Source organism: Melopsittacus undulatus (genome assembly GCF_012275295.1).
Source record: "Melopsittacus undulatus isolate bMelUnd1 chromosome 25 unlocalized genomic scaffold, bMelUnd1.mat.Z SUPER_25_unloc_1, whole genome shotgun sequence".
Lineage (NCBI taxonomy): Eukaryota > Metazoa > Chordata > Aves > Psittaciformes > Psittaculidae > Melopsittacus > Melopsittacus undulatus.
In genome coordinates, this window is record NW_022993936.1 from 340,254 (window position 1) to 353,255 (window position 13,002).

The 13,002-nt window shown below is 58.9% G+C and overlaps 1 protein-coding gene and 1 long non-coding RNA gene across 2 annotated transcripts in view; one reads left to right on the top strand and one right to left on the bottom strand.

The window, feature by feature from the left end:
• Window positions 1-2,528: 2,528 nt before the first annotated feature.
• On the bottom strand, window positions 2,529-5,170 carry LOC117438100 (uncharacterized). The gene is made up of 3 exons (XR_004550641.1): window positions 5,013-5,170; window positions 3,394-3,464; window positions 2,529-2,652 (listed from the first exon to the last, which is right to left on the bottom strand). It is a non-coding gene; the product is annotated as an uncharacterized lncRNA (long non-coding RNA).
• A 1,914-nt stretch (window positions 5,171-7,084) lies between these two features.
• The window catches only part of SRRT (serrate, RNA effector molecule), a 48,202-nt gene continuing 42,284 nt past the window's right edge, over window positions 7,085-13,002 (top strand). The window contains 4 exon segments of the mRNA XM_034073496.1: window positions 7,085-7,255; window positions 8,606-8,734; window positions 10,392-10,443; window positions 10,445-10,539. Of these exon segments, the coding sequence (XP_033929387.1) occupies window positions 7,137-7,255; window positions 8,606-8,734; window positions 10,392-10,443; window positions 10,445-10,539 (395 nt within the window). The 5' untranslated portion in view covers window positions 7,085-7,136.

The window sequence follows — 13,002 nt, forward strand, 5'->3', positions numbered from 1 at the left end:
GTGGCGGGGACACCGGTACCAGTAACACCAGTAACACCAGTACCAGTAACACCAGTACCAGTAACACCAGTAACACCAGTACCAGTGACACCAGTACCGGTGACACCAGTACCAGTAACACCAGTAACACCAGTACCAGTGACACCAGTACCAGTGACACCGGTTGTACGGGTGACACCGGTTGTACCAGTGACACCAGTACCGGTGACACCAGTTGTACCAGTGACACCAGTACCAGTAACACCAGTACCAGTGACACCAGTAACACCAGTACCAGTAACACCAGTACCAGTAACACCAGTACCAGTGACACCAGTTGTACCAGTGACACCAGTACCAGTAACACCAGTACCAGTAACACCAGTACCAGTAACACCAGTACCGGTGACACCGGTTGTACCAGTAACACCAGTAACACCAGTACCAGTAACACCAGTACCAGTAACACCGGTTGTACCAGTAACACCAGTAACACCAGTACCAGTAACACCGGTTGTACGGGTGACACCAGTTGTACCAGTAACACCAGTACCAGTAACACCAGTACGGGTGACACCAGTACCAGTAACACCAGTTGTACGGGTGTTGTCACCGCGTCAGTGTCGCGGCACAGGCCGGCTCAGGTGCTCGGCTGCGACTGTAGCCACCTTGACATAGGGATTCTCCATCCATGGGGGGGATGAGGCTGTTGCTGTGTCACCATCGGACTCGTGGTAGAACACCGTGAAGGTCTCCTTGCAGGGCCGGGGGGGGGAGGGGGGCCGAGCGGGGGGGGCGGTTGCTATGGAGACGGTGGGGGTTGATGGGGTTGCTATGGGTGTCATGGTTGCTAAGGGCATCATGGTATCCAGGAGCGTTGCTATGGGCACCTTGGTTGCCATGGAGACCGTGGATGTCAATGGTGTTGCTATGGGCATCATGGTATCCAGGAGCGTTGCTATGGGCGCCTTGGTTGCCATGGAGACCATGGATGTCAATGGTGTTGCTAAGGGCATCATGGTATCCAGGAGCGTTGCTATGGGCGCCTTGGTTGCCATGGAGACCATGGATGTCAATGGTGTTGCTATGGGCATCATGGTATCCATGAGTGTTGCTATGGGCATCATGGTTGCCATGGAGACCGTGGATGTCAATGGTGTTGCTATGAGCATCATGGTATCCAGGAGCGTTGCTATGGGCACCTTGGTTGCCATGGAGACCGTGGATGTCAATGGTGTTGCTATGGGCATCATCGTTGCTATGGGCATCGTGGTTGCCATGGAGATCATGGATGTCAATGGTGTTGCTATGGGCATCATTGTCACTAAGGGCATCATGGTATCCAGGAGCGTTGCTATGGGCACCTTGGTTGCCATGGAGACCGTGGATGTCAATGGTGTTGCTATGGGTGTCATTGTTGCTAAGGGCATCGTGGTACCCAGGAGTGTTGCTATGGGCATCATGGTATCCAAGAGCGTTGCTATGGGCATCGTGGTTGCCATGGAGACCGTGGATGTCAATGGTGTTGCTATGGGTATCACCGTTGCTAAGAGCATCCTGGTATCCAGGGTAATTGCCATGGGTGTCATGGTTGCCATGGTGATTGTGGTATCCATCCCTGTTGCCATGCTGGTTGCTATGGCCGTTGCCACGAGCATCCCTGTTGCCAGGCTGGTTGCTATGGCTGTTCCCATTCACATCCTGGTTCCCATGCGCATCCCTGTTGCCATGCAGGTTGCTAGGCTGGTTGCCAGGCTGGTTGCTATGGCCATTCCCATTCACATCCCCGTTGCCATGCCGGTTGCTATGTGCATCCCCGTTGCCATGCAGGTTGCTAGGCTGGTTCCCATGCACATCCTGGTTGCCAGGCTGGTTGCTATGGCCGTTGCCATGCAGGTTGCTATGCAGGTTGCTATGGCTGTTGCCATACAGGTTGCTATGCTGGTTGCTATGGCCGTTGCCATGTGCATCCCCGTTGCCATGCCGGTTGCTAGGCTGGTTGCTATGTGCATCCCTGTTGCTAGGCTGGTTGCTATGGCTGTTCCCATTCACATCCTGGTTGCCATGCACATCCCTATTGCCAGGCTGGTTGCCATGCTGGTTGCTATGGCCGTTGCCATGAGCATCCCCGTTGCCATGCTGGTTGCTATGCAGGTTGCTATGTCCGTCGCCATGCTCCCGGCTGTACCGCCGCTGCCGCCTGTACCAGCTCAGCCCATCACAGGCCATGACACTGTAGTGCAGCTCCAGGTACACGTATGTGGCCTCCTGACGTGGTACCCACCGCGACCGCAGCCACCGGTTGTGGGGCTGGCTATGGGGCTGGCTATGGGGCTGGCCATGGGGCAGGCTATGGGGCTGGTTATGGGGCTGGCTATGGGGCTGGCCATGGGGCTGGCTATGGGGCTGGTTATGGGGCTGGCTATGGGGCTGGCTATGGGGCTGGCTATAGGGCTGGCTATGGGGCAGGCTATGGGGCTGGTTATGGGGCTGGTTATGGGGCTGGTTATGGGGCTGGCTATGGGGCTGGCTATGGGGCTGGTTATGGGGCTGGCTATAGGGCTGGCTATAGGGCTGGTTATGGGGCTGGCTATGGGGCAGCAGCACTGAGCACACCTCGAACGTGCGCACGGGGACTCCGCGCTCGGGGTCCAGCGCTGAGACCTCCTCCCACTGATGGAGACATAATAGAACATAGCATCCCATAATAACCCATAGTATCCCATAATATCCTATAGCATCCCATAATATCCCATATCCCATAATATCCCACAGCATCCCATAGCCCATAATATCCTATAGTGTCCCATATCCCATAATACTCAATAATAGCTCAGGGTATCCCATAATATCCTATAGTATCCCATAATATTCTATAATAGCCCATAATATCCCATAATAACCCAAATCCCATAATATCCCATAGTGTCCCATATCCCATAATATTCTGTATCCCATATCCAATATCCCATATAGTCCCTAATATGTCATATACCATATTTCATGTCCCATAATACTGTACATATCATACTCCATATCCTATATCCCATAGGATCCTAAATCCCATACCCCGTATTCTGTATATCCCATAATACCCCATATCATCCCATAATATTCTGTATCCCATAACATTCTATATATCATACCCCATATCCCATATCCCATAATAGTCCATATCCCATAATATTCCATATCCCATATGTACATCCCATACCCCATATACCCCATACCCCACATACCCCGTATACCCCATATACCCCATACCCCATATACCCCATATACCCCATATACCCCATATACCCCATATACCCCATATACCCCATATACCCCATATACCCCATACCCCATATACCCCCTATACCCCATACCCCATATACCCCATATCCCACCCCCCGTCCATCCCATAATACCCACCTGCCCCTCCCCCTCTGGATACACTGTCCACTTGAGATCTGATGTCTCCAACCTCGTGTCCAACAGGGTCTCTGGGGGGGGGGATGGGGTCAGGGGTCAGCCCCACATCCTGCCCCATAACCTGCCCCACATCCTGCCCCACATCCTGCCCCATAACCTGCCCCACATCCAACCCCACATCCTGCCCCATAACCTGCCCCACATCCTGCCCCACATCCAGCCCCACATCCTGCCCCACATCCTGCCCCACATCCAGCCCCACATCCCAGCCCCACATCTGCCCCACATCCTGCCCCATAACCTGCCCCACACATCCCAGCCCCACATCCTGCCCCACATCCAGCCCCACATCCAGCCCCACATCCTGCCCCACATCCAACCCCACATCCTGCCCCACATCCCAGCCCCACATCCTGCCCCACATCCTGCCCCATATCCTGCCCCACATCCTGCCCCACATCCAACCCCACATCCTGCCCCACATCCTGCCCCACATCCTATGGGATCCATGTCCCAGCCCCACATCCCATAGTACCCCCGTCTCGAGCCCCACATGCCACAGGACCCCGATCCCATAGGATCCCAGCCCCACACCCCATAGAACCCACACCCCATAGCCTCCCAGCCCCATAGCCCCCATAGGACCCACATCTCCAGCCCCACACCCCATAGACCCCCATAGACCCCATAGGCTCCCAGCCCCATAGACCCCATATCTCACCCTCCTCCGCACACCCCATGTGCACCCACAGCCACAGCAGCCACAGCCCCATAGGACCCACACCCCATAGGATCCCAGCCCCACACCCCATAGACCCCCAGCCCCATAGACCCCATATGCTCCCAGCCCCATAGCCCCCATAGGACCCCCATCTCCCAGCCGCACACCCCATAGGATCCCAGCCCCATAGACCCCATAGGACCCACATCTCCAGCCCCACACCCCATAGACCCCCAGCCCCATAGACACCCATATGCTCCCAGCCCCATAGACCCCATAGGACCCACATCTCCAGCCCCACATCCTATAGGATCCCAGCCCCACACCCCATAGGACCCACACCCCATAGGATCCCTGTCTCCAGCCCCACACCCCATAGGCTCCCAGCCCCATAGACCCCCATAGACCCCATTGGATCCCAGCCCCATAGACCCCATAGGACCCACACCCCATAGACCCCCATAGACCCCATAGGACCCCCAGCCCCATAGCCCCCATATCTCACCCTCCTCCGCACACCCCATATGCACCCACAGCCACAGCAGCCACATCCCATAGGACCCACACCCCATAGACCCCATAGGACCCACATCTCCAGCCCCACACCCCATAGACTCCATAGACCCCCAGCCCCATAGCCCCCATAGCCCCCATAGACCCCCAGCCCCATAGCCCCCATAGCCCCCATAGACCCCCAGCCCCATAGCCCCCATAGACCCCATATGCTCCCAGCCCCATAGACCCCATAGGACCCACATCTCCAGCCCCACATCCCATAGGATCCCAGCCCCACACCCCATAGACCCCCAGCCCCATAGACCCCATAGCCTCCCAGCCCCATAGACCCCATAGGACCCACACCCCATATGCTCCCAGCCCCATAGCCCCCATATCTCACCCTCCTCCGCACACCCCACGTGCACCCACAGCCACAGCAGCCACAGCCCCATAGCCATGTATGGGGTGGGGGGTTCCCAGCTCCCCTCCCCCCTCTGAGCCCTCAATGGGGGAGGGGCAGATTTTGGGCTGAATTCGGGTGGATTTGGGTCCGTCTCAGCCTCGATCTCGTCCCAGCCCCTCCCCCCTCCCCCCCCCCCCCCCCCCCCCCCCTCCCCCCTCCCCCCCCTCCCCCCTCCCCCCCCCCCCCCCATAGGGAGGGGTCAGCAGGGGGGGGAGGGGCAGGAAACTGCCTTTGTTAGGAGCTTCCCTTGGGGGGGGGAGGGGAGGATGTGGGGTCATGACCTCTGGGGGGGGAGGGGGGAGGGGGGGGGGGGGGGGGGGGGGGGGGAGGGACTGGGATGAACTGGGATGAACTGGGATGGGATTGGGATGGACTGGGATGGACTGGGATGGACTGGGATGGGATTGGGATGAACTGGGATGGACTGGGATGAACTGGGATGAACTGGGATGGACTGGGATGGACTGGGATGAACTGGGATGGGATTGGGATGGACTGGGATGGGACTGGGATGGGATTGGGATGAACTGGGATGGACTGGGATGGACTGGGATGGACTGGGATGAACTGGGATGGACTGGGATGGGATTGGGATGAACTGGGATGAACTGGGATGGGATTGGGATGGACTGGGATGGGATTGGGATGAACTGGGATGGACTGGGATGAACTGGGATGAACTGGGATGGGATTGGGGTGAACTGGGATGGGATTGGGATGGACTGGGATGGACTGGGATGGACTGGGATGAACTGGGATGGACTGGGATGGACTGGGATGGACTGGGATGGGATTGGGATGGACTGGGATGGGATTGGGATGGACTGGGATGGGACTGGGATGGACTGGGATGGGATTGGGATGGACTGGGATGAACTGGGATGGACTGGGATGGACTGGGATGGACTGGGATGGGACTGGGATGGACTGGGATGGACTGGGATGGGACTGGGATGGACTGGGATGGACTGGGATGGACTGGGATGAACTGGGATGAACTGGGATGGACTGGGATGGACTGGGATGGACTGGGATGGGACTGGGATGGACTGGGATGGACTGGGATGGACTGGGATGAACTGGGATGAACTGGGATGGACTGGGGGGGGGGGGGGTCCGCAGGGGTCACGTGGGTCACGTGGGTCACGTGGAGTCCATGGGGGGGTCAACGGTTCCCTATGTTGTGGTCGCATCTCCCTCTGCGCATGCGCAGCCCACCCCTCACAAAATGGCGCCGCCCACTCCGGCTTCGGACAAAATGGCGGCCCGCAGCCCCCCTCACGTGACCCTCCCGAGGGCGGGAGCCAATGGGAGGCCACGGCGCACGCGCGGCCACGCCCCCCCTCGGGCCGTACCATAGAGTTGGAGTCCTCCAAGGCCCCACGTAGAGCGCCTCTATTTACCATAGAGCTTCCAATTGGGCCTGCTCTCCTTCCGCCGCCTTCCGCTTCCGGTTCCGGTCCTCCCCCCCCGTTTCCCGTTCCGATTGGAGCACAAACACTAGGTCCTCCACGGTGGCTAGAGCGACTTCCGGTCCCCCGCGTGACGTCACATCCGGTTCCCACCGGAAGCGGCCTGGCAGACAGGCGGCCGGCCGCGCAGGGAGCGCATCGCCGTCCGCACCGGCGGGCGCGGTGACGTCAGCGGTGACGTCAGAGCGGCGTTAACGTCACCGGAAGTGAGGGGGGCGCTGCCGAGGGGCATTGTGGGCCGGTAACGGAACCGGTTCACGGTCGGGTTCCGGTTCACGTTCCGGTTCTCGTTCCGGTTCCGGTTCACGTTCGGTTCCGGTTCCGGTTCACGTTCCGGTCTCCGGTTCACGTTCCGGTTCCGTTCGGTTCCGGTTCCGGTTTCCGTTCGGTTCCGGTTCACGTTCCGGTCTCCGGTTCCGGTTCACGTTCCGGTTCCCGTTCGGTTCCGGTTCACCTTCCGGTTCCGGTTTCCATCCGGTCTCCGCTTCCGGTCTCCATCTGGTTCCGGTCCCCGGTTCCGGTCTCCATCCAGTTCCGGTCCCCATCCGGTTCCGCTTCCGGTCTCTCCGGTTCCGGTTCCGGTTCCCCCATGGCGGACAGTGATGACGAGTACGACCGGCGCCGTCGGGACAAGTTCCGCCGGGAACGAAGTGACTATGACCGGTCACGTGAACGGGAGGAGAGACGGAGGGAGGAGTGGAGCGACCGGTAACAGCCATTAACGGGGGGGGGGGGGGAGCGACCGGTAACAGCCGTTAACGGGGGGAGGGGGAGCGACCGGTAACAGCCGTTAACGGGGGGGGGGGGAGGGGGAGCGACCGGTAACAGCCGTTAACGGGGGGGGGGGGGAGGGGGGAGCGACCGGTAACAGCCGTTAACGGGGGGGGGGGGGAGGGGGAGCGACCGGTAACAGCCGTTAACGGGGGGGGGGGGGAGCGACCGGTAACAGCCGTTAACGGGCGGGGGGGGAGCGACCGGTAACAGCCGTTAATGGGGGGGGGGGAGCGACCGGTAACAGCCGTTAACGGGGGGGGGGGAGCGACCGGTAACAGCCGTTAACCGGGGGGGGGGGGGAGCGACCGGTAACAGCCGTTAATGGGGGGGGGGGGGAGCGACCGGTAACAGCCGTTAATGGGGGGGGGGGGAGCGACCGGTAACAGCCGTTAACGGGGGGGGGGGGGGAGCGACCGGTAACAGCCGTTAACGGGGGGGGGCGGGGAGCGACCGGTAACAGCCATTAACGGGGGGGGGGGAGCGACCGGTAACAGCCGTTAACGGGGGGGGGGGGGAGCGACCGTAACAGCCGTTAACGGGGGGGGGGGGGGGGGGCGCGACCGGTAACAGCCGTTAACGGGGGGGGGGGGTGGAAGGAACCAATGCACCGTTAATGGGGGGGGGAGGGAACCAATGCACTGTTAATGGGGGGGGGGAAGGAACCAATGCACTGTTAATGGGGGGGGGGAAGGAACCAATGCACTGTTAATGGGGGGGGGGGAAGGAACCAATGCACCGTTAATGGGGGGGGGAAGGAACCAATGCACTGTTAATGGGGGGGGGGAAGGAACCAATGCACTGTTAATGGGGGGGGGGGGAAGGAACCAATGCACTGTTAATGGGGGGGGGAAGGAACCAATGCATCGTTAATGGGGGGGGGAAGGAACCAATGCACCGTTAATGGGGGGGGGGGAACCAAGGCCACGTTAATGGGGGGGGGGGAAGGAACCAATGCACCGTTAATGGGGGGGGGGAACCAATGTACTGTTAATGGGGGGGGGGGAGGAACCAATGCACCGTTAATGGGGGGGGGAACCAATGTACTGTTAATGGGGGGGGGGAAGGAACCAATGCACCGTTAATGGGGGGGGGGAAGGAACCAATGCACTGTTAATGGGGGGGGGAAAAAGGAACCAATGCACTGTTAATGGGGGGGGGGGAAGGAACCAATGCACTGTTAATGGGGGGGGGAACCAATGTACTGTTAATGGGGGGGGGGGAAGGAACCAATGCACCGTTAATGGGGGGGGGTCTCAATGTCCCTCTCCCCATTGGTTTCTATAGGGATTGGGATCGGGGTCGGGAGCGCCGGAGCCGGGGGGAGTACAGGGACTATGACCGGACCCGACGGGAGAGGTTCTCCCCCCCCCGGCATGAGCTGAGCCCCCCCCAGAAGCGCATGAGAAGGGATTGGTAAGACCCAACCCCCCCCCATGTATCACAATGGATCCATCCCCCCCATGTATCCCAATGGCTCTATCCCCCCCCATATATCCCAATGGATCCATCCCCCCCATGTATCCCAATGGATCCATCCCCCCCATGTATCCCAATGGCTCCATCCCCCCCCATGTATCACAATGGATCCATCCCCCCCATGTATCCCAATGGATCCATCCCATTTCCCCCCCCATGTATCCCAATGGCTCCATCCCCCCCCCATGTATCCCAATGGATCCAACCCCCCCCATGTATCCCAATGGATCCATCCCAACCCCCCCCCATGTATCCCAATGGATCCATCCCAACCCCCCCCATGTATCCCAATGGATCCATCCCAACCCCCCCATGTATCCCAATGGCTCCATCCCCCCCCCATGTATCCCAATGGATCCATCCCCCCCCCATGTATCCCAATGGATCCATCCCCCCCCATGTATCCCAATGGATCCATTCCCCCCCCCATGTATCCCAATGAATCCATCCCAACCCCATGTATCCCAATGGATCCATCCCCCCCCATATATCCCAATGGATCCATCCCCCCCCATGTATCCCAATGGCTCCATCCCATTCCCATCCCAAATCCCATGTATCCCAATAGATCCAGTTTCATTCCCATCCCAAACCCCCCCCATGTATCCCAATGGATCCATCCCATTCCCATCCCAAATCCCATGCATCCTAATGGATCCGGTTCCATTCCCATTCCCCCCCCATGTATCCCAATGGATCCATCCCCCCCCCATGTATCCCAATGGCTCCATCCCCCCCCCCATGTATCCCAATGGATCCATCTCAAACCCCCCCATGTATCTCAATGGATCTATCCCATTCCCATCCCAAATCCCCCCCCATGTATCCCAATGGATCCATCCCCCCCCCATGTATCCCAATGGCTCCATCCCCCCCCCATGTATCCCAATGGATCCATTCCCCCCCCCATATATCCCAATGGCTCCATCCCAAATCCCCCCCCTGTATCCCAATGGCTCCATCCCAAATCCCCCCCATGTATCCCAATGGATCCATCCCAAATCCCCCCCCATGTATCCCAATGGATCCATCCCCCCCCCATGCATCCCAATGGATCCATCCCCCCCCATGTATCCCAATGGATCCATCCCAAATCTCTCCATGTATCCCAATGGATCCAGTTCCATTCCCATCCCAAACCCCCCCCCATGTATCCCAATGGATCCATCCCCCCCATGTATCCCAATGGCTCCATCCCCCCCCCATGCATCCCAATGGATCCACCCCATTCCCCCCCCCATGTATCTCAATGGATCCATCCCCCCCCCATGTATCCCAATGGCTCCATCCCCCCCCCATGTATCCCAATGGATCCATCCCCCCCCCATATATCCCAATGGATCCATCCCCCCCCCCATGTATCCCAATGGCTCCATCCCCCCCCATGTATCCCAATGGATCCATCCCCCCCCATGTATCCCAATGGATCCATCCCAACCCCCCCATGTATCCCAATGGATCCATCCCCCCCCATGTATCCCAATGGATCCATCCCAACCCCCCCATATATCCCAATGGATCCATCCCCCCCCCCATGCATCCCAATGGATCCATCCCCCCCCCATGTACCCCAATGGTTCCTCCCACTCCATAGGGACGAGCACAGCGCTGACCCCTACCACAGTGGCTATGAGGGACCCTACAGTGGGGGGGGGCGCCGGCCCCACATATGGCCCCCCCCAACCCTGGGGGCACCCCGAGATGCACGTGATGCAGCCCCACATCCTGCCCATCCAGGCCAGGTAAGGAGCCAAAAATGGGGTGAAAAGGGGCAAAAATGGGGAAAATAGACCCAAAAATGGGGAAAATAGCCCCAAAAATGGGGAAAATAGCCCCAAAAATGGGAAAAATAGCCCGAAAAATGGGATAAATTGACAAAAAATGGGAGAAATAGCCCCAAAAATGGGATAAATGGACAAAAAATGGGGAAAATAGCCCCAAAAATGGGCCCAAACAGGCCAAAACTGGGGAAATCACCCCAAAAAGTGACCTGAAAAGACCCAAAATACCCTAAAAGTGACCCCCGGCCCCTGAAAATGGGGTGAAACTGTCACATAGTGCCCCATAACCCCTTCATAACTGCCCCATAGTGCCCCATAACCCCCCCATAATCCCCCTATATGCCCCCAAACCCCCCCATAACTGCCCCATAACTGCCCCATAGTGCCCCATAACCCCCCCATAACCCCCTATATCCCCCCATAACCACCCCATAGTGCCCCATAACCCCCTATATTCCCTACATAGCACCCCATAGCAGTCTATATCCCCCCCATAGTGCCTCATAACCCCCCCAAACCCCCCTATAACCACCCCATAGTGCTCCATAACCCCCCCATAATCCCCCTATATGCCCCCAAACCCCCCCATAACTGCCCCATAACTGCCCCATAGTGCCCCATAACCCCCCCATAACCCCCTATATCCCCCCATAACCACCCTATAGTGCCCCATAACCCCCTATATTCCCTCCATAGCACCCCATAGCACTCTATATCTGCCCCATAGTGCCCCATAACCCCCTATATCCCCCCCATAACCCCCCTCTGCCCCCCCAGGCTGGGCTCCATCGCGGAGGTGGAGCTGGGCCTGACCCCCCCCATAACCACCCCATAGTGCCCCATAACCCCCCCAACCCCCCTATAACCACCCCATAACCCCCCTATATCCCCCCCATAACCACCCCATAGTGCCCCATAAGGCCCCCAAAGCCCCTATATCTGCCCCATAACCCCCCAAACCCCCTCATAACCCCCCCAAACCCCCCTATAACCACCCCATAATCCCCCTATATCTGCCCCATAGTGCCCCATAACCCCCCTATATCCCCCCCATAGTGTCCCATAGCACCCTGTATCTGCCCCATAGTGCCCCATAGCATCCTATATCTGCCCCATAACCCCCTCTGCCCCCCCAGGCTGGTCTCCATCGCGTAGGTGGAGCTGGGCCTGACCCCCCCCATAACCACCCCATAGTGCCCCATAACCCCCCTATATCCCCCCTATATCCCCCCCATAACCCCCTATATCCCCCCCATAGTGCCCCATAGTGCCCCATAACCTCCCCATATCCACCCCATAGTGCCCCATAACTGCCCCATAACTGCCCCATATCTGCCCCATAGTGCCCCATAGCACCCTATATCCGCCCCATAGTGCCCCATAACCCCCTATACCCCCCCTATATCTGCCCCATAACCACCCTATATCCCCCCCCCCAGGCTGGGCTCCATCGCGGAGGTGGAGCTGGGCCTGACCCCCCCCCCCCATAACCCCCTATAACCCCCCATAACCCCCCCAAACCCCCCCATATCTGCCCCATAGTGCCCCATAACCCCGCTATATCCCCCCCATAGTGCCCCATAAGCCCCCCAAACCCCCTATAACCACCCCATAACCCCCCTATATCCCCCCCATAGTGCCCCATAGTACCCTATATCCCCCCTATATCTGCCCCATAACCCCCTATATTCCCCCCATAACTGCCCCATAGTGCCCCATAACTCCCTATGTCCGCCCTATAGCACCCCATAACCCCCCCATAGCACCCTATATCCCCCCCATAACCCCCCTCTCCCCCCCTCCCCCAGGCTGGGCTCCATCGCGGAGGTGGAGCTGGGCCTGACCCCCCCCCATAACCACCCCATAGTGCCCCATAACCCCCTATATCCCCCCCATAGTGCCCCATGGCACCCCATAACCCCCTATATCCCCCTATACCTGCCCCATAGTGCCCCATAACCCCCCTATATCCACCCCATAGCGCCCCATATCTGCCCCATAGCACCCTATATCCCCCCCATAGTGCCCCAAATCCCCCCCATAACCCCCTATATCCCCCCCATAACCACCCCATAGTGCCCCATAACCCCCCCTAACCACCCCATAGTGCCCCATAACCCCCCAAACCCCCCTATAACCACCCCATAACCCCTCTATATCCCCCCCATAGTGCCCCATAGTGCCCCATAACTGCCCCATAGCACCCTATATCCGCCCCATAGCGCCCCATAGCACCCTATATCTGCCCCATAACCCCCTATATCTGCCCCATAACCCCCTATATCTCCCCCATAACTGCCCCATAACCACCCCATAACCCCCTCTGCCCCCCCCCAGGCTGGGCTCCATCGCGGAGGTGGAGCTGGGCCTGACCCCCCCCCCATAACCCCCCCAAACCCCCTTATAACCACCCCATAATCCCCC